Genomic DNA, 27557 nt, shown 5'->3' with positions numbered 1-27557 from the left:
AAAATAAAATATTAAGTGATTATTATAAATTGTTGCACTTAGGTAGCCCTGAGATTTAAGTATTTCAGGTATAAATTAGGTATAGATTGTAAATTAGTTCTTGGAAGAATTCAACTACGGAGGACAGTTAGTGGTATTCAGGTAAATATTTAAAAATTAAGTGCCCCAAATAAACAAACAAATAAATACTGTCGTATAATACTCCCTCCCACCTGGCCAATTTCAGCTACCAATGTGACGGCACTAAGATAAGTTGAGAAGAAATGTGCAAAAGCAAAGTATCATATAGTATTTCCACTATACCAATATAATAGATGTAAATAACCACGGAAGCATAAACAATAGCAAATATACTAAAATAATTAGGAAGTGTGGCTTTGAATGTTTGATAGCTTTGTATTTAATATGATTTTTAATTTGTAAGTTTATATATATTTAGTATTAATAATGGCTGTGCTTACACCTAGCTCACAAAATTCCTGAAAATTTAGCAGTGAGTTCTCACAAGTCAGTATGAGCTGACCACGGATGGGGGATAGTTCTTTCATCTTCCCACTTAACTCTGCTGTATGGAATTGGAACCTAATATAAAAGGTGATAATGTATTGAAGTCGATGAAGATGTACTGAAGGTCAACACATTGGATGAAAAATATAACTTTTGAAATTTTGACCATTAATAATATACAGAGAAGAAATCATGGAGTAGAAATAAAAGTGGAAAGAGGTAGAATAAAGTATAGCAGTATTTTGAAAGAATGTAAGTAGTAGAATACTTTATATGATAAAGCCAGTAAAAGGTTACGGAAGAAAATATAGAATGAGGAAAATGATTTTTAGGGACTGAGAATCTTTAAGTGAGTTCATATTTGTGTGTGGATTTTAAACAGGCTGTTGGGTTACATACTTCCTGTGTACCTTGTTCAAATAAGTACGTATGACCACTAACTGATAACATTAAATCAATTTGAGTGTGTTTGTGTGCATGTGTCTGTCTATCTGTGTGTGTTTTCAAATGTGGCATCCACCAGACCAGATTTGAAATGCAGTTTTTATTAAGGATCCTTGAAATCTTTGGTAAGGATCTTGATATTAGAGCATGAAAATGAAGTAGACGTTTTCTTTGGACTGCCTGAAATTTTAAGGTACATTTTTGTCTTTATGCCAAGAGAATTGGGTACTTTAAGAGCTAAACCCTATATGGCTATGGCTTTTATCAAAAAGGTTCCATTTAGTATATTGCTCTGGATTTTCCAATTCCTTTCTTGTCTTCAGAAAACCACAATAAACTATTTTTCAGTTGATTAAATAAAAGTAGAATCATTTTGGAGGATAGCTGAAGATTAAGCTTAAAGGGAAAAAAATTGCAAAAACGTATGTGCCACAATGAAGCTTTGAAAACGAAGCCCTGAAGAAATGAAAGAATGACAATTTGTAAATCAGGAGTCCAGAAGTTCTGTTTCATGATTATGTTGCAGTTTAATTTCTTTATATCTTTCTGCCATTGTTAAAAAAAAAAAAGGCAGCCAGAACTTCAAAGGGACCTCGCATGTGTTCCGAATCAGCGCTTCAGAGCTGATGTCTGACAGCCCAGAAATTAAAACGAAATAAATGTGCTGTTTAAACTCCCGATTTTTTCAACAACAACAACAACAAAATCACTTTTTCTGTATTACAGGATTTTGTTGTTGTTGTTGTTGTTGTGAACTTTAAAATTCTGTTCCCTTGGATATTTCCTCATTTACCAATTATGAGTCTGAACCTATGGAGTATGGCATTCCCAGGGACTTCAGAGGGAATTCAGACAACCAGAGGGGATGTCAAGGCTTCAGGAACAGCCTTTGTGACTTTTTCTTACATTAAAACAGATTCTCCCCTGAAAAAAAAAAAAAAAGAAAGAAAGAAAAAGAAAAAGAAAGCAAGCAAGAAAGACAAAGAACCATAGTTGTTAGGCCATGCCCAAACACCTGCATTTGACTGTTCTTGCATTTTCTTGGGATGATGGAAACAGACATCGCCAAAGAACAAAGAAAGGCTTGGGATGGTTTGTGTTTGAAAGTGCACTAGCGTGGATGTGAAATGTCAGTCACTAGCCAGAAATTTGGCAGTCATTTCTTGGAATGCTGAAGAGAATAGGGTTTGACCTGGTGAGCTGTTATGTGGGGATAGAGGTACGTCCTTCACCGAGGTAAAATCACAGATGCAAAGACACTTTCCATATCATCAACAATTTCTTAGTTTTACAGATGAGGAAGTGAGGACACTGCATCTGAGAGTGGCAACGTGGTTTGCTCAAAATAACACAGTAAAGAGATGTAGAATTTTGGTGAATTCTATCACGTGGCTAATGAAGTAGATATAGAACTGCTGGCCTTCGGAGACAACAGGCACATAAAACTTTGGGTTTAGGCACTGCTTTCTACCTGCCTATCAGAGCCATTACTCTCAAACCTATCCCCGCCTTCCTCGTTTAACTGAAATTAACAATCATCCAGAAAGTGTGGGCCAACAGCAGCCAAGAGCAAAAGCCTTCCCCGCCACATCTTCACTAAGCAAGTAGGACACCCTGGGAATATGCTAGATTTCATGGGCTTGGGTTCTTTCTCTCCCCTCCCACATGCCATCTCATAATCTGCACATCTGGCCTGCAGAGTATCCCAGAATGTTTATTTCCGGACCTTGAGAGGCTTTCCTGAGCATTGCTCGGGTAGACTCCGCATTTTTTTCCTGTTAAGTTACATTTTGAGAGTATATAGTGCCCAAATGAAGGAGACAGTGCACTTCAGTTTTCCCATTATCTTACAAATTCTGTGAGCATGTGTGATGGAGAGAAAAGAGTCGGTAAAGATGAATTGAAATGCTTTCAAAGTGTGCAAACATGAAATCCTTCTATAACCCTGGGGGAAGAGCAAAGAGAACCAGTGCCAAAGCTGTGATCTCCCTGACTAAAGTGTCACAATGTTTGCAGTCGGTGGTGACTAAGAACTCAGATTCAAGCATGGGCACTGCTCCGTCTGAATGTCACTTTGGACGTGAATATGAGGAACTGGCATTTTATTTATTCAGTAAATACTCCTGATTTGGTTTACAGACTGACATGTAGAAAATTGGGATGTCGAACCACTCTTTCAGAATCTCACAGTTCAGTTGAAAATAGTGAAGACATACATGAGGGGAAAAAAAGCAGTATCTGATAAAGTGAATTCTGCAGGCAAAATGTGTGGTGATCGGGGAAATTTCTCTAAATGTAGTGACGGGGCAGCAGAGCTGGCTCTTGAATAATGAAGCAGACGTAGCTGAGAGGAGGAAAAGCCGATGGAAAGGACACACGCAAACATATCCCATTTGTTCTTCAGCAACCATTTGTTGGCTTTCCTGTATCCTCACATTGTGCTTAAGGAGATATGCACATTCTTCACGTATTCATCCCAACCTCAATTCACAAAAGAAGAAATGGAGACTTAGCGAAATTAAAGAACATGCCTGAGATGACACAGGTGACCGAGAGAGAAATGGAATTCAAACTCCGAAATCTGTGCTTCTTGTCCAATGCGCTATCCAGAAGGAGAACCTATCTAGCAATGGCAGCACAACAGTATGGCATGTGGGGCCTGGATTGCCAAGCCAAGTGCTTTGAGCTTTATCATTGGTAGATATTAAGGGGATTTGAAATTTTAAAGCTGTGGAAGATGGATAATGGGTAACGTTTAGACATGTTCCGTTAGAGTCAAGTGTGGATGTACAAAAAGAAATGTCTGACTGGAAATTTGTGATTGAGAATTAGTTCTAGAAAAGGAAGGTGAGGAAAAATGGAGGACTCAGCCTCTAACTTTGTGATAATGGATGTGACTGTGTCAGTGAAAATATCCACTGGTGGACAATGTTTGCAGAGGGAGAGGAGAGTACCGAGGCAGAACCTTGGGAGAATCCTTACTTCTCAAGTGGAAGGAGGGAGAGGAGCCAGCAACTAGACGTGGAAGAGGAGGAGAGGAAGGAGGAAAACCTGAGAATGTGATGACACAAGGCCAGTTGAGAGTGTTTCTTAAAGCAGAGGAGAGAAAAAAGATGTTAATGATACAGAAAGAGTAACATTTAAGAGATATTTTATAGGTTAATGTATTTAAATGAGATAGTTATATAAATTATTCACAATTTTCTCCATTTATTTATGCTAACAATAGACATAAGGATGCCAGGCTTTTTTCAGGTGATAATTAAAAATTGCCCCTAAGTTAAGCCACCAAAATAACCATGCATTATTACCTTTTCTTGTTTATTGTCTGTCTCCTCCACTCAAAAGCTAGAATACTTTTAAGTCATGTATTCACACACAGTTTGATATATCCTTAAAAATTCCACTATCTCAATTGTTTCAGCCAAAAACAAAACTTTAGTAGATCCAATATCTGACTAAATCAACCAATTGAAATGGTGACATATACTAAGAATCTATGTTTCCTTGTATGTTCAATGACTACAGTTGAGATTTTCACCAGAATTCTTCTATTATTAATAATAAACTTTGTTTTAATCTCAGGGTCCTGAAAAGTTGTTTTTCCTTTGAGAATCACAGCCTCTCAAATCTAGTTTTCTGGTTGGTTGAACATAAACCAAGTCTTTTTTGTGTAAAATACTACATGTCTCAGATCCTTTATTCAAATCAAGTCTTGCAGTTTGAAGTAGTAAGTTAAAAAAAGGCAAGTGCAACATAGAACACTTTCCTCAATAATACTTGAATTAATAACTAATAAGTGAAGATCAATTTAAAGGCCTAGTCATAAAGAAAATTCAGTGTGCTTAGGGAATATTTTATTGTCTTTAAAAATATAAACTCAGAAGGGCACTTATGTATCATTTTGCAAATTATTGTTGCCAAAAGGCTGCCGTATTATCATTGTAACTTTATTTATGTATCATTAGTGGAAAGTTTTCTTCGTGTTGTCATTTTACTTTTTATAATTCATCATTAGAATAACCAACATGATGGTAACAAGGTTTTGTCTTAAATGTGAGTAAATAGTTTCCTTTAAGACTGTATTTTGGGAGAACTAGGATGTGATTACACTTGAGAAATCTTCCTGATAGAGGAAAAATGCTCTTATCATTCCAGAATTAATGAACAGTTAATTATTACAATGGTTTGGGCGATTTTTTATGAATTGTACAAGTATTAGCGTTTAAATATTGAGATGAACCTCCATATCTAAAGCATCCCAATAAAGATAAGTCACTGACATAGATTTTCTGTATGAGAGCCCTTCTTAAAAGTAGTATATTGCATGGGTACCAGATGGAACAGGAAGAGGACACTTGAAAAGGAGCTGGGAGGGAAACCAGGACAGGGAAAGGCTGAGAGGGCTATTTGAAATATTACCTCCTATGCAATTTCATGGAAGCCCAAACCTGGAGTAATAATGCGTGCTGTTATTGTTATTTTAATGCCTATTTATCTTGTCAATAAACAAAATAAAACTGGGTCCATTTTGCTTGGTTTGGGGTAGGCTTGAATTGTTGACTACCACAAAGTTACAGAAGATATCAAAGGATCTACCTAAGTGGCAGAGCTGAAAGGAGCCTTCAAGATTTTGTAGTTAGATATCTCTCAAACCTCAGGTGAGGGACTTATTTTAAATGAAGAATCTGGGTCTCACCCCAGAGATTTGGACTCTAACTTGGTTGTTAATGAGGCTCAAGAATCTGCATTTAATAAACACCCATATGATTTTGATTAACCAGAGGTTAATCTCACTTTAAGTAATACTTAGTCCAACCCTTTTACTTGACCCATAAAGAAAAGAAAACCTAGATATGGGAATTGGCTTTATCCAGCAGGTCATAGAACTTGAACTAGAATTTAGTTGTCAATATCCATTGTAATTGTTGATTTAACATTATCTAATGTTTTCCAAATTCAGAATCAGTGGTGTCACACTGGTTATGTCACAAGACAGACTGGATAATTATTTTTCTGGAAATTAACATTCTTTAAGTAATAAGAATCAACAGATGTCTTGGGAGGATTTAAGTAGCTGGCAGAAAACATCTGGGCATCTCATAAGAGAAGTAATTTCTCTCTAATGAATTTGAGTTTGAAAGTAGTTATGATGAGTTATATGACTCTTTTGAGACACAATGGTTATGATAAAAGCCATATTCCATTAATAGTCACTTTGAATTTCTTTTGTCGTTTATTATTAATTGGACAATTCTTGGCATCCAGTTGCTTTTTTTCTTTTTCCCCTGAAGCTGTGACACTTGTGACTAAGGATAAGAAAAATGCTGCTGATGGTCACACCTTAATAACATTCCCACATTTTTCAGCTATAGGTCTGTCCATTAACATCCAGATTCTGATATTGTAACTATTTTTGTTAAATCTGAACTGACACTCTAAAGGAGAAGCAATAGACTCAACAGCTGCATACCCCAAGTGTATTTCAGCTGGACTCCCAGACAAGTGCATCTGTGATCATCTTTAGTTTGAAAATTGGTTGCCTAATCTCATTACAGACTCTTGTTGAAAGATGTCCATGACCTCCCAGTTCTAATGATTTTAGAATTACCAGCAGATTATGCTCCTTCATTTATTCAGATACATACCCAGCTAGACCCAAATGTCCTGGCAACTCCTCTCTATCTTTGATCTACCCATCCTGAATCTGGCCTCTGCTTACTTCACTCTCTCAACATTCAGTTCCACAGTCCTGTCGTCTATCAGATGTCTTAAGTGCCTTCAAGTGTTTGACCTAAAATGCCACCACCTTTACCCCTCCCTGAAATACTGGCTTTGCCATGTTGAAGATTTTATAGTATTTTATATGATATAAGTTGGATATTGGGCCTTATTCACAAAGAAATTTTCTTAAGATGCAAGACCTCTAGCATGATCAAGGGAAGGCTTCTTTTTCATGTCACATATTTCCAACTTGGGAAAGCAGCGAAAAAATGCAGGATGAAAAGCACAATGAAATGTACTCTGAACTGTTTAATTTTTCCCCCAAACAATGATGGTTATATTCAAGTGTCTGACGAATATGGGAGGGAGTTACTATAAGAACTACCTATTGGGCTTATTAGTTTCTCATGGGTTTTGCTAAATGCTGTACTTTCCTTTGTAAATGTTCTTTAAGTATTTCAATTAAATGGTGATTTATTTTAAAAATCAGCAATAACAAATGTGTAACATGAAGCCAAGTATTACAAAATACTTAATCTTTAACAAACACATTCAGAGCAATTTCGTATTTATTTAACATACAATTGCTGTCTAATTTAATATAAATTAAATGGTTGTTTGCAACCTGTAATTTAGAAGGTTCCTGAACGTCCTTTTATGGCCGGAAAAATAAGAAATCATCAGTTTTTCCCAGAAGGTAGATACTTATCTTTTAAAATCAGGTATTTTGTCATGAAATTAAAAACCGAGGTCATCTGGGAAATGAAATTCCAAGGAATGTTTTTGCAATGAGACACATGTCCTCCTTTTCCTTAGAAAAGACTGATTTGCTTTTCTCCCATTCAAAAAAACTTTAAAATTTAGCTGATACATACAAGGTCTGACAATTAAGTTCGAGAACTTATTGCAATGATGTTGCTAACCTTTTTTGATATCAGAGGGATTATTCATTATGAATTTGTGTCAACTGAATAAGCAGTTAACCAAGTTTACAATTTGGAAGTACTGAAAAGGCTGCATGGAAAAGTTAGACGACCTGAACTTTTCGCCACCAATTCATGGCTCTTGCATCACGACAGTGCACCAGCTCACACAGCACTGTCTGTGAGGGAGTTTTTAGCCAGTAAACAAATAACTGTATTGGAACACCTTTTTTGTAAAGAAAAGACCAAATAACTTTGGATACTATGTGTCTGATAGTTGAAAATATCAGATTTTAAAAAAGCAACTAGTCATAAAGTAACCACAAGGACAAGTAGGACGAATTAATAGAAAAACTTTGAAAATCGTCACTATAATACAGGTGTTGCTGTGACTCTCAGTATTTGAGCTTAACTTGGGGAGTGTTGTCGTGAATTAATGCCATACTGAAGTTGAAATGCAAACATTTCCAAGGGTTCATTTGAAAAGGAATTAGGAGGATTTTTTATTTGGAGTGGGGTAGAGAGAATATATTTCATTCCCACTGACAATATCAGAAAAATCAAAGTGGCTATTTCTGTTTCTTAAAATCAGTTTTTATGAGTTTAAGTTAAAGCTTGAGTAAGAGGAATGGGTTACAGTTCTTAACATTTGATTATTATTCAGACACAGTTGGTGCTGTGATGACAGCACTAATACATTGAACTAGAGCTTCAGCATTATTTGGATTTACGTACAGTTGAGTGGATTCAAGGACAAGTCCTGGAGTCAACCAACTGAGCTCTTATTAAAGTTTTGCCATGGACTGTGTGGCTTGGGCAAGTCAATTTCTTTAGAACTCAGTCTCCCACCTTTGGCAGTTGTGTGATGATTAAATTAGAGAATGCATTTCAAGCCCATAGGTTGGTGCCGGGTGATGTTAGCTCTCACTAACAATAGCTTATAAGTGATATAAGGGTAGGGACTGTCTTTGTTTTGCTCTAAACTCTACCCTCCTTAGTGAGCACAGTTCCTGGCACATGGTAACTGCTCAACAAGTTTCTCTTGAATTGATCAACCACAATTATTTTCTTGAAAAACTAAATTAATGACATTTCTTACAAATTTTATAGAACTAAGTAAGCAACAGTCTGTGAAAAGAAGGACTTGACTTTTCTCTTTGGACTTTGTGTTTTTTTGGACCTGAATTTCTTCCCCAGACACTTCTTCCTCCCTCCACCAATCTTTGAAAAGGATTTTCTACTTACACTGGCCACAGAATTCTTTTTTTTTTAAATAAACATACAATGGAGAAAAGAAAGCCTCTTCAATAAATGGTGAAGGGAAAATTGGATAGCCACACAAAATCCTTTTTTTTTTTTTTAATAAACATACAATGGAGAAAAGAAAGCCTCTTCAATAAATGGTAATGGGAAAATTGGATAGCCACACGCAGAAGAATGAAACTAGGCTGCTATTTGTTATCATACACAAAAATTAACTCAAAATGGATAAAAGACCTAAATATAAGACCTGAAACAATAAAATACACAGAAGAAAACATAGGTACTAAACTTATGGACCTTGGTCTCAGAGAGGATTCTATGAATTTGACCTCAAAGGCAAGAGGAGTAAAACCAAAAAATAAATGAATGAAACTGTATCAAACTAAAAAGCTTCTGTGCAGCAAAAGAAACCATCACAAAACAAAGAGGCAACCAACAGAATGGGAGAAGATATTTGCAAACAACACCTCTGATAAGGGGCTAATATCCAAAGTATATAAGGAGCTCATACAACTCAACAACAAAAATCAATCCAGTTAAAAAATGGGCAGAGGATCTGAACAGACACTTCCCCCAAGAAAAAATACAAATAGCCAACAGATACATGAAAAGATGCTCAACTTCTCTAGTTATCGGGGAGATGCAAATCAAAACCACAGTGAGATACCACCTTATTCCTGCTAGATTAGCTATCAACAACAAGACAAATAATAACACCTGTTCTAGAGGCTGTGGAGAAAAAGGAACCCTCATACACTGATGGTGAGAATGTAAATTGGTACAGCCACTATGGAAAATGGTATGGAGGATCCACGAAAAATTAAGAATAGAATTACCATATGATCCAGCAGTCGCTATCCTGAGTATCTACCCCCCAAAAGTTGAAAATATTTATTCATAAAGATATATGTACCCCTATGTTCATCACAACATTATTCATGGTGGCCAAGACATTGAAACAACCAAAGTGTCCTTCGATAGATGATTGGATAAAGAAGTTGTGGTACATATACACAACGGAATACTATTCAGCCATAAGAAAAGATGAAATAGTGCCATTTGCAACAACATGGATGTATCTTGAGATTATAATGCCAAGCACAATAAGTGAGATGGAAAAGTGAGATGATTTCACTTATATGAGGGATATGAAACTGAAAGCAGCAAACGAATAAGACAAATAAAAACTCATAGACACAGACAATAGTATGGTGGTTACCAAAGAGAAAGGAGGGGGTGGGGGATAGAAAAGGGTAAAGGGATCAGATATATGGTGACAGAAGATTTGACTTTGGGTGGTGAACACACAGTGCAATTATACAGATGATTTATTATCGAATTGTACACTTGAAATCTATATAGTTTTATTAACCAATGTCACCTTAATAAATTTAATAAATAAAAACATTCTTAAGGAAAACAGATATTCTGTGGTAGGTATATCATAAGAGCGTAACATTTTTTTAGGACCTGGCTTTTCTTTAACTTTCTCCAAAAATTGCTCTCCAGTATCACTATAGGTCCTAAATCAAAAACATTGAATATTGTCGTTTAAGAGCATGGACTCCAGAATCAGAGGATTTAAATCCGACCTTCTGCTGTTTTACCTTGGAAAATGTACTTAGCCTCTCTGTTTGTTTTTCTCAGCTCTAAAATAAGAATAATGAAAATACCTCTTTAGCGTGTGTGCATGCACAAGTGCATGTGCATTGAGTAAGTAACAAAGTGTTTAGCACAGAGCCTACCCTTCAGTAAGTTCCTTGTAAACTTCAGTTCTTATCACACATTCAGCCAGATCTAAAAAATCAGCTTCAAGTTTTTCAATTATGTGTACATCAGTCATTTCATTAACATATTGAAAATGCCCATAATTATACTTGGCAGTGGATATACAGTTAGGCAAGATGTGATCCCTCTTTCCTAGCAGTTTATAGCCTAGTAGGGTGAACATGCAAATTAAGAACCAGAGAGAGAGAGAAATAGATGTGAAGAGGACACACAGAAACAATTCTATAGGTTGGTGCAAAAGTGATTGTGGTTTTTGCAATTATTTTTAACTTTTTAAACCGCAATTACTTTTGTACCAACCTGATGCATGGTACAGGTGGTTCAGGATGTTGCTTATGCTGAATTTAGAGAATGAATAGAAGTTAGCTGCATGTGGACATGACATTTCATCAGCACAAGCTCAGAACTGTGGGCAGTATTTGCAGTGTTCATCAAACTACCGGGGTGCCAAAAAATGTATAAACATTTTAAGAGATGGTCAGCATTGCTCAGGCACTAATTCACCATAATCAGAAGTGTCTGGACTCTGATGGCAACCACTTTGAGCACCTCTTGTCATTACAGAAGTCAAACGTGACTTGTATTCATCTTTCATTGTCGGTATTGAGTATTACAATTTTAATAGTTTTTTTTTTCCTGTCTTAAAATGTGTATACATTTTGTTTTTTGGCACCCTCTGTATATAAATAGTTAAGTCTAAGTCAAGGGAAGAGTAAGTGGGGGGGCATGGCAGAATATGGGACTGGAGAGGCAGACCATATCTTGAAGGCTTTGAATTTAATCCTGAAAAGTGTGAGAAGCCAATGACAAGTTCAGTGGCTGGTGTGTTGAGCTCACTGTTCTATGTGAGTGAGCTTAGAGTTTTTTGCTAGCATTCCTGCCTGTTGCCAGGTCCATGGTCTTCTAACATGTACACTCTTTCAGCCATGTAAGACCTCTTAGAATTCCTTGAGCACAAGATGTATTAGTTAGAAAAGCCTTGCTGGGTCCAACGTGATATGACCAATAATCATGCATCTTTAACGGAGCCCTTGGTTCTTTAGAAAAGTTCACAGTTCTAGAAATCTCTGCTTGAGAAAGGTCACCTAATCTACATACACTCAAGTTCATCCAGGAGTGGTCTCATGTTCATTTAGACAAAGTGACCCACAGATTTTGGCTTCGGTTCAGGCTAATAGAATAGACAGCAGCACTGACTCTGAAGAATCTCATCACAACAGAAAGCTCATCGCAACCTTATTTTCTTCCAACAACCCACCTCCCCTTGATCCAGCAGACAATTTTTTGAGTGGGGCATTATTCCTCAACCTGTTGGCACGTGGCACTTAGTGGGGGAAATAGGTGGAGAGTAGTAAGAACAGGTGAATTCTTTTGGCTCATGATGATATGAATTGGTTACATCATCTCATTCTAAATGAAAAATAAACCTATTTTATGTGTGGGAATTAAAAAAAAATATGTGGGGCTCTTTACATTTATTTTAAACAGGCAGTATGGTCAGTGGTTAAGACTTCAGGCTCTAAAGTCAGAAAGCCTGAGTTGAGTCCTCGCATTACTAATTTCTAGTTGTGTGAGCTTGAGAAAGTTACTCAACCTCTCTTTGTTTGCTCCTCTAGAGAAAGGTACATATTCCCTATAGCTACCTCATGAAGTTGGTGTGAGGATCAAATGAAACATCTATATAAAGCCCAGGATCTGGCACAGGACAAATATTTTAGAGTCACTAATTATTGTAGTTACTATTGTTTCTCCACTTTCCTTACATCTCAATTTACCTCATAAAGAAGAATTATGATAGGCCTGTAGTATACTTAGAGATCTGTGAAAACTTGTAACTTAAAACTTTACCCATTTATTACTTCATGGTTATGTAGGTCACAAGTCTCAGCAGACTCAAGTGGGTTTTCTGCTTCAGGTCTCACAAGGCTGATATCAAAAATATCAGCCAGGCTGGATCCTTATTCTGGAGGTTCTGCAGAAGAATCTTCTGAGCTCATTCAGGTTGCTGGCCAAAATTGTGTACTTTGCTGTTTTAGGCCAAATATCCCTTTTTCCTTGCTGGCTAGAAGCGACCAACATTCCTTCTCAGGTCAGAACATTCCTTTTCAAACCATCAGTAGTGCATCAAATCCTTATGCTTCAATTATCTCTAATTGCTTTCTATATGACCAGCTCAAGAAAACCCCTTACTTTTAAAAGGCTCGTGTGATTAGATATCTCCCCTCAAATACTGCCCCAAATCTCTCATTTTGGTTTTACTCACAGTCAACTTAAAAATCCTTTTGCTGTTATCACAGGAATATATAACATTCACAGACTCCACCCACATTCGAAGGGGAGGGGTCACACAGGGGCAGGAGTAATTCCAAGAATTCTACGTACCATACTCTCTAGTTGAAATGGAATCAAGTAAACGTCCTTCAATTAAGCTTTATAGAAGCTTTATAAAAATGTGTTTATTTTGTAACAATTATTTTTATGTTAAATTATATTCATCTGTGTATGTGTCCCTTATATGTTAGTTCATTGGAAGCAGGAAGCATATCTTATTCATCCTTGTATTTCCCTATTATTAGAGGATGTGCCCACTAAATATTGGCTGAATTTGAGTAGTGCAAACTACTGTAATGGGATCATTATTGCTTAGCATGAGTGTGTCCTGCTCTGGTTCCATCACACTTGGCCAATTATGCATGAGTACTGATGGGAGAATAGATCCCATGTGTTTGATGTATTATTAAGAACAGCAGTAAAAACTAGTGATTGGCAAATCAAATTACAGTTGGGGTTTGGCAAAAATGATTTTTTTGAGGGGTGGGAAGCAATGATCCTATAATATCCAAAAGGGATTTCTTTTTCCTCACTGGTTTTATATTTGTATATTTTAAGGGAAACTTAATTCACATGTTTCTGGTTTATTTACACTTAATACACCAAAGCAATGATATATAAAAAGCCATTTGGGGTCTAGGAACTCTTTCTAAATTTCCTTTTTAACTGAAAAACACACCTGAAAAATATGGGCAATATTAATATCTATAAGTTGGCTAATTGGTGTGAAATCCACTCACTGACAGCTTTGGGTCTGCACCCCAATTCTGTTAATTGTTTTCTCTCACAATTCACCATTCTGGGTCTTAGTTTCCTCATCCTAAAAATGAAAAAATTAGAATATATGAATTGAAGTTCATTCCTAGATCTAAAATTCTATGATGAAAATATCTTATTAAAAAAAATAGGAACTCGTGCTCGCTTCGGCAGCACATATACTAAAAAAATAGGAACTCTGTTCAATGTGCTATGTTTATCATTTTTTTGAGGTGGCTTTTTATCATTAAATATTGATTTCTTATTTATAAGGTAGAATGAGTAAATAGAATAAATATTTACATGTGAGAAATCTGGGGTTTACGTATCTGTTTGAAGTATGCAATTTATATATAAAACTGTGGCAGATAGTAGGTATTTAGTAAGTAATTATTGATTTGTAGCCAGATTATGGACAGATGGATGGGTGAATGGATGGATGATGGTCAGAATACCAGTCAAACTGTCTTGCCATTTTACCCTCCGAAATTCCTGAGGATAAGTGTTTTCAATTTCATTTTTCAGAAATAATGGTATTGAAGCATTCTGTTGTCTCAGACTTTGTTTGGGATATAAACCAACTATTCATTTGTTTCCAAAAGGTGCTTACCTCCTGGAGTATCACTGACTACAACACTAAAAAGATTTTTACTCTGGTTGAAAGTGCCTTCTTTGAAACATATGCAGTATTATAGGGCTGCTTGGAATAAACCAACTGAAAGATTTAATGATAATAATCTCCATATTTCTTCTAAAATTGATTTCCGGCTTCGATGAACTTGGAAAGAGTCCTGGGACATCAAATAAATAGAAAATCATAACATGAAATGAATCTTCAGAATATGTTCATAAATTTACATTTTAAACATGACCAGAAAATATATATCTTTGCCCATTATTAAGGTGATACTTTAATGAAAAATTTTCATTTGCATGAAATAAACTTTTTTGGATACAGATGAAAGGATTTTATTGTAGCGACAATGGTTTTGTGAGTTAAATGATCCCAACATCATCAGGAATGAATCACAAGTGCCTACCATATGAATTACAGCACCATGAGTCTTAAAAAGGTATTTCTGTGGAAAGCATTCTTCCCATCTGCAACAATCAGATTTCTGCTTTGAAGTCCTGCTAGAGAGCCTCCCAATACATGAGACTGCCACATGCTACCCAAACTTCTCTCTCAACTTAAGTTTGACTGCATTTTCCTCAAGAACAACATGGTAACTTAATGACGAAAGGGTTTAGGGAGGATAATGGTTACAATTTTTGTAATCATACTTCACAGTATGTGCATTCTTCGGTGAACCTTTCTGCACATAACTATAGAAAATAGGCCAGTGGATGTGCAAAATAAACCTTCAAATTAAAATGGTGCAAAAGTGTGTAACTCCTTTGATCCCTACTATATTGAATCTGCAATAAAATCTTCACAAACATTTCAGGCCCAAATGAAACTAACCTGTTAAAAGATGCATAAACTGTTATTGAGGCTTTTTAGCCATACCAGAAAGAGTTACAAAAATGATATAAATCAATAACGTTAGATGTCAGTATTTCAAAAGAGACTGTTAACTAATGCCGACTTTCATTCTGCCTCTGCTGAATGGCAGCGTGGGGGTGGAGATTTGCCACTGTCCTTGCTTTTTTCTACTTGAAGCATTCCTCGACAGACAGAAAATATTAATGGAAAAACAATAATGGTGAATGGGAGACTGACATAAGCAAAGTTAGGATATTTATAAGGAGAAATAAAATAAATTGTCCAATCAATCACTTTGTGTCACTCTTTCTTTATTAACCAAACGAATCATGACCCAGGTATCTTTCTTTGGGAGTTCACTGCCAATTCTAGAGTCTTATCTATTATAGGATGGCAAAATAGCAATGGGCATTCAATAGTAGTTTCAAGAGAAGTCCTTCTTCAGCCTATAGCAAAATCCTCCATACAGAGTTCCAGTACACTATTTGCAATTTCAAAATAGAAACAGACTTTGGCGGAGTAGTTCTCATTTCTTTGAGCTTCTATAAGAATGTTTCAGTTATCCACAACAGGCATTGCTGAACACACATAAGTTCTAAACGAATGAAGTTTATAAAGTTTTGACTGTACTTTATTCCCATTTTGCCTTTATGTGCTTTACTATTTATTTATGTTCTATCTCTTACCCTGGTAAAAAAATAAAATAGTTAGCAATATAAACAGCAGGCCTCTTTCCATCCTAAAGTAATACATAATAACCCTAGAATCAGATAAGTGTTATTATGGACTGGTCACTTCAATCACATAAGAGCGTATTATTTGCAATCTTATATATAAAACTGAAACCTTAGTAACCACTTAAATATCTACAAATAGGGAATTACTTGATATATTAATACATTTATAATGATACTGTAGAGGACATGAAAAATGTTGTACACTAGATTGATATTTATAAATGTAAATTAAAAAAATCACAATATGATCCTGTTTTATTTTTTATTTATTTTTTTAACTAAGAATCTTATGATATTTTTATTGACCATTTGTATTTCTTTTAATTTCTCGTTACTACCCTTTATCCATTTTTCTATTGGGTTCTTTGTCTTTAATCCTGTTTTATTTTTAAATTACATAACACTATGCATAAAATACTACAAAATTGCAATTAGCTATGGGTTGGTAAGACTACAGATTTACTATTTTATAATATAATTATTATGTATTATTTATTAATAGACAATATATTTATATAATATATAACAACATAGGTTTATTATATGTTGTATTTTTTCCTCCTATTTTCCCAATTTTCTACAATGAACATGTGCTAATTGTGGTTTTTAAAATACTTGTTTTTAAATAAAAATTAAAATAAAGCTCGTTAGGGTTATTTCCTGTCATTACCGCTCTTTTCTGGGAACTATTTGGGAAACATGGAGAAGTGTTTGAGATGTGTCATTTCTAAGAATAAATCCTGTTATGTCCTATGTGTTAGTTATTAAATACATGGCTACAGTTTACTCTTCGAGTCTTCTTAGAGTAAAAATTGTCATTTCAAACAATTTTCCTGAACTTTTAAAAATGCTGACACAATCTGAGTTTTTAGTTAGAAACAAACCCTCATAGAACATGAGGAAATCAAATTGGAACTGTTAATTTAAACTGCTCCCCTATTTGCAACTTATTTAATATTATTTTCAAAGCAACAACATTGAAGCCAGGAACATTTCTAAGCTTTAGGGATCAGAGCTTTGCATCATACATTTTCTGAAAGCTTACCATTCTTTTTTCAATAATCAGATAAGAAGGTGGAGTCTAGTGTGGTCAGCCTCATTCTTAAGTGACCTGTGAAAAAGATTCTTACTGGTATCAAATTTGCTTCTAGTCAATCTACAGAACTGAGCAAAGGATTTCTAACTGAAAATGCCCTTCCAGTTCTTAGTGGTTTCTCAGTCTTGGTAGTTACCAGTTCAGCTGTGTTTGATCATCTATAGAAATAATTTGTTACAATTTAGCTTCTTTCTCATGCTTTTAATTTAATGTTGATTACATTACATTAGATTATTGATGTTTTTTTTTTTTAAATGGACTACAGATAGGATTCTTTAGTGTGTAGTAGCAGTAGTCATAGTTGTGGTGGTAGAACTTGGTTAATGCCTCATTCTAGAAGATTTCCTTAAAAGAGTTTAAGGTGTCAAATCTCACTTTGAAGAAATATTTCTTAGAGAATTCTGTCATAGTCAATGCAGGTAGGAGGATAGGACAAGTGCTGAGACTGGTTTTTACTGAATATGTAGCGATTCCTGTCACTATCCTGAGCCTGCCCATCTTGTTACCCTAGGCATTCAGGCTCTTCCCTAAACTCTATACCCCTCTCCCAAAAGAAATTCACAGACTAAAGGTGTATATAGACCTAAGAACCGAGTTCCATTCCCATATCTGGTGATTGCATGGGCCCAAGAGGTACCATGTTTCCAGACATGTGTTCTCACTTGATCACTACCTTTCCATCAGCCCTCACACCAAGGACATTTAAACCTTTTGGAGGAAAACATTTCAAGCTATGGCCTCTGTTACAGTTTTTCAACTGTGCAGGTTAAGTTTGTTGGTACAAGTAGGATGAGCTTTTGTGAAGCTAGGAGTAAAATCTATTAAATGAAACTTGCAATTATGCCTTTAAAGATATGTTACATGACTTCTAATTAAACACACACACACACACATACACACACACACACACACATACACTGCTGAAACTTTTATCTCACATATCCTGAAGATAATACCTTGAAATTGGTAGCCACACTGACTTTTCTAATTCCTCGTCCATATACATGTGCAGCAGTAATGGACACAGTAGAACTCAGCTTACTAGAACTAAAAAATTATTCTTTAATTCCTTACTTTGATTGCAAGAGATGGTAGAAGGCTTGCAGAAATTTCATTTCTTTACTTCCCTTGAATGTTTTGTGCACGCATAACTCAGAGTGCAGCTGCCGCAATCTGTGGCTCCAGAGATCACATGGGTAACATGTGAATGGAAATAAACCCTGTAGGTAGACAAGAGAGGAATTTGGATAGAGATCAAAGATTAGCTTCATTCCATTCTTTCCTTCCACTTTTTACTATCCTATCTAAATTTGGTATTTTATGAGACTTTTTTTTTTCTATTCCCAGAGGAAAGAGAGAAATAAATCAGATTGTGACTTTCTCCCTTTTTCTCCCTTTTTTTAATCCCCATGATTTGCTCTGCTCAGTAGTGAATTTAGATCATTTGAATTCTCAATTGCGAGGACCATTCAGTGCGAAAGATATAGTGCATTGGCTTGATTTATTATTATGTCTTTTAAAGTTATCACTGTAACCTGGTTTAGGTTATAGGTTAAGTTGTCCAGAATATTTAGCAATATGATTGGCAGGAATATTTGCCTATGAATATTATGAGTATTTTTTGCTCTTTTATCTTCTAGAGTGGAACTAATTACTATATGCTATTAACCTTGACTTAGACGAAGAACGTTTCTAAGCTTTAGGTTTCAGAATATTGCATTACACCTTTTACAAAAGCCTCCCATTCTTTTTATAATAATTAGGTAAGAAAATATAGTTTAGTGTCGTCATCCTTGTTCCTAAGTGGCCTGTGGAAAAGATTCTTATTGGTATCAATATAAGGTGCATAGGAAGTGAGAAATACTGCAATGCTTGGAAACAGTTTTCACGTAATTTTAAAACCCCTTTGAGAATATTTTTTGCCAAGTATTTAGAAACAGAGGATAATTATAAAGAGACCTTTTTTGACATCCATCAAAACAGTAGCTAAAAGCATAGAATCAACACTTGAAGCATTTAAAAGTAGTAGGAAAATGAACTCGTCCTGTCCGTGGCTTATGTCCAGTGCCAGACCAGAACTGAAATTCTGGTTTATTGGGTGGATATCGCAATTCATTCCAAGGATTAAGATATTATTTAATTGTTCCAAAATGGAAGCAACTTAGTTTGGTTTGGGAGGTCTCACTGTTTGATAGTTTTATAAACTTTCATTTAGTTCTACCAGCTCTATTATGAGAATGTTCTTCTTCTTTTTTTTTTTTTTTCAAACAAAAGACTACAAGACTTAAGAGAGGAACAGAGGTCATGCTTGAAAAGAGCTGAGGTAGGCTAGCAGAACTGTACTACCATACTACCATACGCAAGATTATTCTTTCAAGTTTTAATGGTTGTAGAAATATTCTAAATATTGTAAGTCTTATATAAAAAAGGGAAAATAAGTTGCTGTTTTTGGTATTTTAGATAATACGAGAAGCTAAAAATTTTAATTAATGTGAATATTGAAAAACTGAGTGACAGAACCATAGAGACAAAAAAGATCATTGGTTTACAGGGATTGGGGGTTGGAGAGGAGGAGTGACTAGGTGTAGAACAAGGGATTTTTAGGGTAGTGGGGCTATTCCGTATGACACTATAATCGTGGATGTGTGACATTATGCCTTTGTTATAACCTATAGAACTATACAATACAAAGAGTAAATTCTAATCATAGACTTTTGTTAACAATAATGTATCAGTATTGGCTCATCAGTTCTAACAAATGTACCACACTAATGCAAGACATTAATAACATTGTTAATAAGATGTTAATGACATTGAGGGGGTGGGATGCTCTATGGGAAATCTCTGTACTTCTGCTCATTTTCTCTGTAAACCCAAAACTGTTCTGAAAAAATAAATTAGTAATTATTTAAAAATGTAATTGATTTAAAAATTAAATGTTTATTCTCTGAAATTTCTTAAAGTATATTTAAAAATAAAGTGCCATATTGAACACATGGTTTTATTTTTAATTAATTAATTTATTTATTTATTTATTTATTTATTTACTTACTTATTTATTTATTTAGATAATTGTCCCTGAAGTTGGGCAGTTGGAAGAAATGTTATTTTTATTTTTTAATGTTGAATTAGAGACATTTACATTTTGGCAATATGTGAGACTACATATCCTGAAATACTCCTACATGAAAATATACAAACTACTTTCTTGAGTACAGATGACTTCCAAAGAAGATGAAGGAAGGTGTGCAAATAGAACTGTTGGCTACATTGGACTATCCTAAAGTCTTCAGGTGGCTAGAGTATGAACATCAACAGACTACTGTATACTGGAAAGGGAGTCAATAGTTGGGCTAGGATTAAAGGAAGGATTTGGATTAGAGATCAGATTAAAGAAAGGAAAGACAAAGGGCCAAATCTAAAGACAAGGACAAATAGGACGAAAAAGAGTACTGCTGAAAAAAAAAGATCTATCTTAGCTGTGGCTATCAATAGAGAGAATTTCAAAGGAAATAGAAAGAGAAGGAAAAATACAACTGAATTTCTTTTCCATAAGAATTTGTAATCAAGGGTCAGAGTCCACATTTCTAATCTCTGTGCAATTAAAAAAATAGCGCTGCAATCTAAGAATTGAACAATTGATCCAAGTCAGTAGTATCCCAGGCATTCAGCAGAAGCATATAGAATCACACTCATCCCAGGTTTCAAAGATAAATATGAGGTCTGACAATTAAGTTGGTGAACTCTTCCTAGATAAAGTGCTACATACCTCACTGCTGAATATCACTATAGTCACCTTTGAATACTCCCCTTGGGAAGCTATGCACCAACACAAGCGCCTAGTCCACCCTTCAAAGCAATTTTGGAACTTTTTCTGGAATGGCCATCAGAGCTGTCATCGTATTACACTTGATGTCCTGAACATCATTTATATGTCTTCCTTTCAATATTTCCTTCATTTTCCAGTAAAGAAAGAAGTCATTGGGGGCCAGATCAGGTGAGTAGGGAGGGTGTTCCAATACAGTTATTTGTTTACTGGCTAAAAACTCCCTCACAGAGAGCTCCGTGTGAGCTGGTTCATTGTTGTGATGCAAGAGCCATGAATCATTGGCAAAGAATTCAGGTCTTTTTCATCTAACTTTGTCATGTACTTTTTGAGCACTTCCAAATAGTAAACTTGGTTAACTGTTTTTCTAGTTGGTACAAATTCATAATGAGTAATCCATCTGATATCAAAAAAGGTTAGCAACATCATTTTGACTCTTGATTTTGACTGATGGAAGTTTTTTGGTCGTGGAGAATTGGTTGACTTCCATTATGCACTTTGACGCTTTGTTTCAGGGTCGTATTGGTACACCCATGTTTCATCACCAGTGATAACGTGGCCCAAAACAAAGTCTTGCCTCTCCAAAAGGTCTTGGCAAACTTCAACTCTTTTTTGCTTTTATTCACTGGTGAGCTCCTTTGGGACCATTTTTACACACACCTTTCTCATGCCAAGATTTTCAGTTAAGATTTTCCTGTTTCTCTATGGATGTTTACTTGGTCTGCTATGCTTCTTATAGTCAGCCAACAATTTTGACAAACAATTGGATGAATTTTTGCAATGTTTTTGTCAGTTCTACTTGTTACTGGCCATCCTGACCTATCTTCATCAGCGACGCGTTCTCTCCCTCAGAAAAACATTTAATCCATTTATATGCTGCTGTTTTTTTCATGGCGTTATCTTTATAAACTTGGACTAACATATACCTGATTTCACTTCCAGTCTTGCCAAGTTTAACAAGAAATTTAATGTTTGTTCGTTGCTCTAATTCAAGCTCAGACATTCTCACAACAGCACGCAAAAACATGCAACAACAATAATGAACAGCACTCAGCAAGACACCGCCACACATTGACACAAACACAGCTGTGAGACACTGATATACCAAGATTATGAAACCTTACTGAGCTATTCATACAGTGCTGCCAATGTAAGCAGCATGTTCGCAAATGTAATTGTCAGACCTCATATCATATGCAACTCAGACTTTACAGAATTTTCACACATAAAGGTCCATTGAATACAAGCTCAAAAAAATTCAAGAAACACAAGATAATGAAGACATCATGAGGATGAATCAGAAAAAACAATAAATAGTAAAACTAGTCCACAAAGACTTCGAAAAGCATATATAGAATGTAAACTAATTATGCCTAAAGAAATCAAAATAAATAAAAACATAAGCAAAGAGTAAGAAACTACAAAAATGACTAGGAAGATATAAAATATAACCAAACAGAACATCTAGGCTTGAACAATATAATCACTGAAATAAATGAAAATGTCAATAGAAGTGTTAAACAGCAGATTAAACACATCTGGAGAAAGTCAAAAGATAGATCTGAATCAAAAGTACACATCATGCAGGACAGAAAGAAACAAAATGTAAAAGAAAACTTAAGAGATTAAGTGTTGTTTTTTTTTTAATATGCTTTAAGAAATTTCAGAGAATAAACATTTAATTTTTAAATCAATGAAGGATATGATGACAATGACCATGTACATTTAATTAGAGTTCCAAAATAAGATAATGGAGATAGTAACTTTATTTCAGTAAATTTAAATACTTACATAAGAGAAACAAATAACATGTTACAAACATATAACATAGAAATATATAATAGGAAGATATAGAAAGCATGAGTTGTCCTATAATTCATAAAGAAATTCTTCCAATGGTTAAAAGTCTTCCTCAAAGAGAATACAAGACTCAAATGGTTTTACAGAAGATTTCTACCCAGCATTCTAGGTTCAGATCGTGAAAAATATGATCGCAATCACATCAAAAATCATGATGATCTATACAAGAATGGAAAAATACAGATGAACCCCATTCATGAACACAGGTGGAAAAGAAAACTAAACAAAGCATTAACAAAACAAACCTAGCTACGTATAAAAATAGTAATACATCACGAGCAAGCTTATTTTAGTCGAAAATTTCAATGTCTTAATATTAGAAATACTAATTAATGTAACTCACAAGACTACAAAATTATAGGAAACAATCTTATTTGGTGTAGAGAAATAATTAAATTCAACTTTTATTTATAATAAAATCTCTTATTCAATGTAGAAATACAAAGGTCCCTTATACTGAATTATAACACAGTAACCTGTCATCATTCACCTACCCACTTGGCAAATTATACCAAATTTTGTCAAAGATATGACTAAACTGGAATTCTTATATGTACTGATTCACAGAGTGAGCATTGGTTATAGCCCTTTGGAAATAATATGGTATTACTTAGCAGATTTTAAGTGACAACAAAATGACTCCACTCTTGCATGCAGAGACTAATGTAAGAATGTTCAGAGAGGCATTGTTTGTATAACAATACTCTGGGATTTTGTAATAATAGAAAATTCAAATATCTTTCAGCAGGAGAATGGGTAAGTAAATTCTTCCATACTCATAAAATGGCCAGCTAGACAGCAAAGAATTACATCTAGATGCATCAACAGAGATGAGCTAACAAAATGTTGTGTGAAAAGAGCAAGTTGCAAAAGTATAAAACCTTTTTTATAAAGTTCAAAAACAAGCAAATAAAACAAAGGGAAGCAAAGAAATTATAAACACAAACTCAGGATCCTAATATCCCATAGAAAGGAGGAGGGATGTTATTAGAGAAAGGCACAGAGGGTCTTCAAAAGTATTGCTAATGAGATTTTCCTTAAATTAGAAGGTGAGTGAACAGATGTTTGTCATATCATTGTACTTTATAAAATATAAATATTATGTTTTGCATTTATCTTTTATTATTTTACAATAAAAGAAAGTCTATAAAAATCTATTGTGATTGTAATTCAAGATGATACATATAAAACTTCCTTTTATAAAAAAGGCAAATGATGGAAACAGGAAACAAATGTCAAGCAAGTGAAATTGTTTCCCTCATTAACATTGAATGGATACTAATTCATTTTTTGTCATGTGGGTACCTATAGAATGTGTTGTGGGAGATAGTGCTGTGCCATAGTGAGAGCCAGAATGACCGGTGCAAATCATGGTTGTGATACTTCTTAGCTGTGGGATCTTGGGTTGTAGTTCCCTCATTTGTAAATAGAGGTAATAATAGGACCGAACTTATCAAGTTGCTGTGTTAAATGAGTTAGCACACAGAAAGTTCTGAGACAGGACATGCACAGAATAAATAAATGCCTAATTAATATCGGGTTCTACTCATTATCTTTTGAATTAATACTTTGAAATGTTCTATTTGTATTATGGTAGGCTTTGGTCATTTGACGAAGCAATTGATGACATTGGCTGATGGACATGTGGTGTTGGCGCTAGAAGGAGGACATGATCTCACAGCCATCTGCGACGCATCAGAAGCTTGTGTAAATGCCCTTCTAGGAAATGAGGTAAAAAAAAAAAAAAAAAGGAAAAGAAAAGAAAAGAAAAGAAAAAAGAAAACTGAAAGTATAAAAGAGTCAGGGTAAAAGACCAGGAATGTATGCATCCATATTTTTAAGTTTTTTTTTTTTTAATCCCATGTATTCAGAAAGCACAGTGTTACTATTATAATTTGAAGAAAGAAGATAAGACTTATGCTGTAACTTTTGAATCCACATAGCACTCCCCTCAATCAAGTTATTAGCCAAACTCAATAAATAAGATAACCCTTGGGAGGAGAAATGCTTTGTATACTGACCCAACTAAGGAGCATGGAAACACTGAAAAAGAAATAACTCAAAGAAAATTTCTCCTGAGACTTTCTGTAGGATTATGTTAGTTCAGGGGGGATAAAACAGCTTTTAAAAATATTTTTAGCTTTACTAAGGTATAATTGACAAGCAATATTGTAATATATTTAAATGTGTACATTGAAAGTGTACAATGTGACGATTTGATTCCCACCATTAAGTTAATTTAACACATCACCTCACGTAGTTACTTTTTTTTTGTTGGGTTTGTGGGGGAGAACACTTAAGTTCTACTCTCTTAGCAAATTTCAATTATACAATACAGTGTTATCAACTATAGTCACTATGTTATATATCAGATTCTCACACTTTATTCATCTTATAACTAACAGTTTAAAATCTTTTTAGCAACTCTCCCTGTCTCCACCCACCACCACCACTACCACTCCACCCCTGGTCACCACCATTTTATTCTTTGTTTCTGTGAGTTCGACTCTTCCTTGTTTTGTGTGTTTTTTTGTTTGTTTGTTTTCATGTAAGTAACACCATACAGTATTTTTTTCTTTCTCTGTCTGGCTTTTCTCACTTAATATAATGCTCTTCGAGTTCATCCATGTTGTTGCAAATGACATGATTTCCTTCTTTTATTTAAGGCTGAATAATATTCCTATATCTATATGCCTGTGTATAGATTGTAGATATATCACATTTCTCTATCCGTTCATCTGTCAATGGACACTTAAGTTGTTTCCATACCTTGACTATTGTGGATAATGCTGCAATAAACGTGGGAATACCCATAGCTCTTCAAGATAGTGATTTTGTTTCCTTTGGATATATACCCAGAAGTGAGATGGCTTGATCATGTGGTAGTTCTATTTTTAATTTTTTAAAGAACCTTCTACTTTTTCCATAATAGCTGTATCAGTTTACCTTCCCACTACAGTCAACAGTCCCCTTTTCTCCACGTTCTTACAGCATTTATCTCTCTTCTTTTTGATAATACTCATCCTAACAATATATGAGGGAATTTCTGATTGTGGTTTTGATTTGCATTTCTCTGTCAATTATTGATATTGAGCACCTTTTCTTGTATTGTTAGCAATTTACAAGTCTTTGGGGGAAAAAAAAGATCTATTCAGATTTTGGATTCAGGTCTCTTGCCCATTTTTAACTGGTTTGTTTATTGTCTATTTATTGGCTATTGACTTGTATGAGTTCTTTGTATATTTTAGATATTAATCCCTGATTAGATACGTGGTTTGCAAATATTTTCTCCCATTCCATAGGTTGCGTTTCATTTTGTTGATGATTACCTTTGCTGTACAGAAGCTTTTTAGTTCGATGTAGTCCCACATATTTATTTTTGGTTTTGTTAGCTTTGCTTTTGTTATTAAACCAAAAAAAAAAAAAAATTGCCAAAACCAATGCCAAGGAGCATGCACCTACCCCTTATGCTTTCTTCTAAAAGACTTATAATTTCAAGTCTTACATTTATGCCTTTAATCAGTTTTGAATTTATTTTTTGTATGATGTAAGACAGGGATCCAATTTCATTCTTTTGTATATGGCTAGCTAGTTTCACCAACACCATGTATTGAAGATATTGTTTTCCCCATTGTATATTCATGGTTCCTTTGTTGAAGATTAATTGACCATATATGCATGGGCTTATTTTTGGGTTCTCTATTCCATTAATTTACATGTCTGTTTTTAGTGTGCATGTCACACTGTATTGGTTAATTATAGTATAGTTTTGAAATTAGAATTGTGATGACTCCAGCGTTATTATTCTTTCTCAAGATCGCTTTGGCTATTTGGGGATCTTTTGTGATTTCCTATGACTTTTAGGATTTTTTTTTTCTTTTCCTGTGAAACATGCCTTTTGATAGGGATTGAATTGAATCTATGGACTGCTTTGGGTAATATGGATGTTTCAATAATATTAACTCTTCTGTGACATGGACATGGGATATTTTCCATTTACTTGTGTCTTCTTTTGGTGTACAGATCTTTCACTTTCTTGGATTAATTTATTCCTAAGTATTTTATTGTTTTTGATGCCATTGTAAATGGCATTGTTTTCTTTATTTCTTTTTCAGATAGTTTATTGTTAGTGTATAGAACCACAACAGATCTTTTTGATTTTGATAGTGTATCCTGAAACTTTACTGAATTTGCTTATTAGTTCTAACGTTTTTTATGGAGTCTTTAGGGTTTTCTGTACATATCATGTCATCGGCAAATAGTGACAGTTTTACTTCTTTCTAATTTGGATGCATCTTATTTCTTTTTCTTGCCTAATTGCTCAAGATAGTAATCATATGTTGAATAAAAGTATCAAGAGTGGGCACCCTTGTCTTGTTCCTGATCTTAGAAGAAAAGCTTTCAGCTTTTCAACATTGGATATGATGTCATCTCTGGTGATATGGTATTTATTATGTTGAGGTACATTCCTCCTATACCAGATTTGTTGAGAGTTACTATAATGAAACGATGCTGAATGTTGCCAAGCACTTTGTCTGCATCTATTGAGAGGATCATGTATTTTTATCTCCATTTTTAAATGTGGTGTCTCACATTGATTAATTTGTATACGGTTAACCATCTTGCATCCCTAAAATAAACCTCAGTTGATGATGATGTGTGATCCTTTAAATGTGCTGTTGAAATTAGCTTGCTAATATTTTGTTAAGGATTGTTGCATTTCTGTTCATTGGGAATATCAATCTGTAATTTCTTTACTTGTAGTGTGCTTTACTAGCTTTCGTATCAGTTAAATGCTGATTTCCTAAAATGAGTT

The 27557-nt window shown here is 34.7% G+C and overlaps 1 protein-coding gene across 16 annotated transcripts in view; it reads left to right on the top strand.

Annotated features, from left to right (window-relative positions):
* Positions 1 to 27557, top strand: part of HDAC9 (histone deacetylase 9) — an 857167-nt gene that overhangs the window by 763546 nt on the left and 66064 nt on the right. For 15 of the 16 annotated variants that reach the window (XM_081080282.1, XM_081080306.1, XM_081080291.1 and 12 more), the window contains one exon: positions 24339 to 24472. The exons of the other annotated variant lie outside the window; for it this stretch is intronic. In XM_081080282.1, the coding sequence (XP_080936408.1) occupies positions 24339 to 24472 (134 nt within the window). The remainder of the gene's footprint in view (positions 1 to 24338; positions 24473 to 27557) is intronic. 16 annotated transcript variants of the gene reach the window in all.

Source organism: Rhinolophus hipposideros (assembly GCF_964194185.1).
Source record: "Rhinolophus hipposideros genome assembly, chromosome: 18".
In the NCBI taxonomy this organism is placed as follows: Eukaryota; Metazoa; Chordata; class Mammalia; order Chiroptera; family Rhinolophidae; genus Rhinolophus; species Rhinolophus hipposideros.
This window is presented reverse-complemented; position numbering and strand designations above follow the sequence as displayed.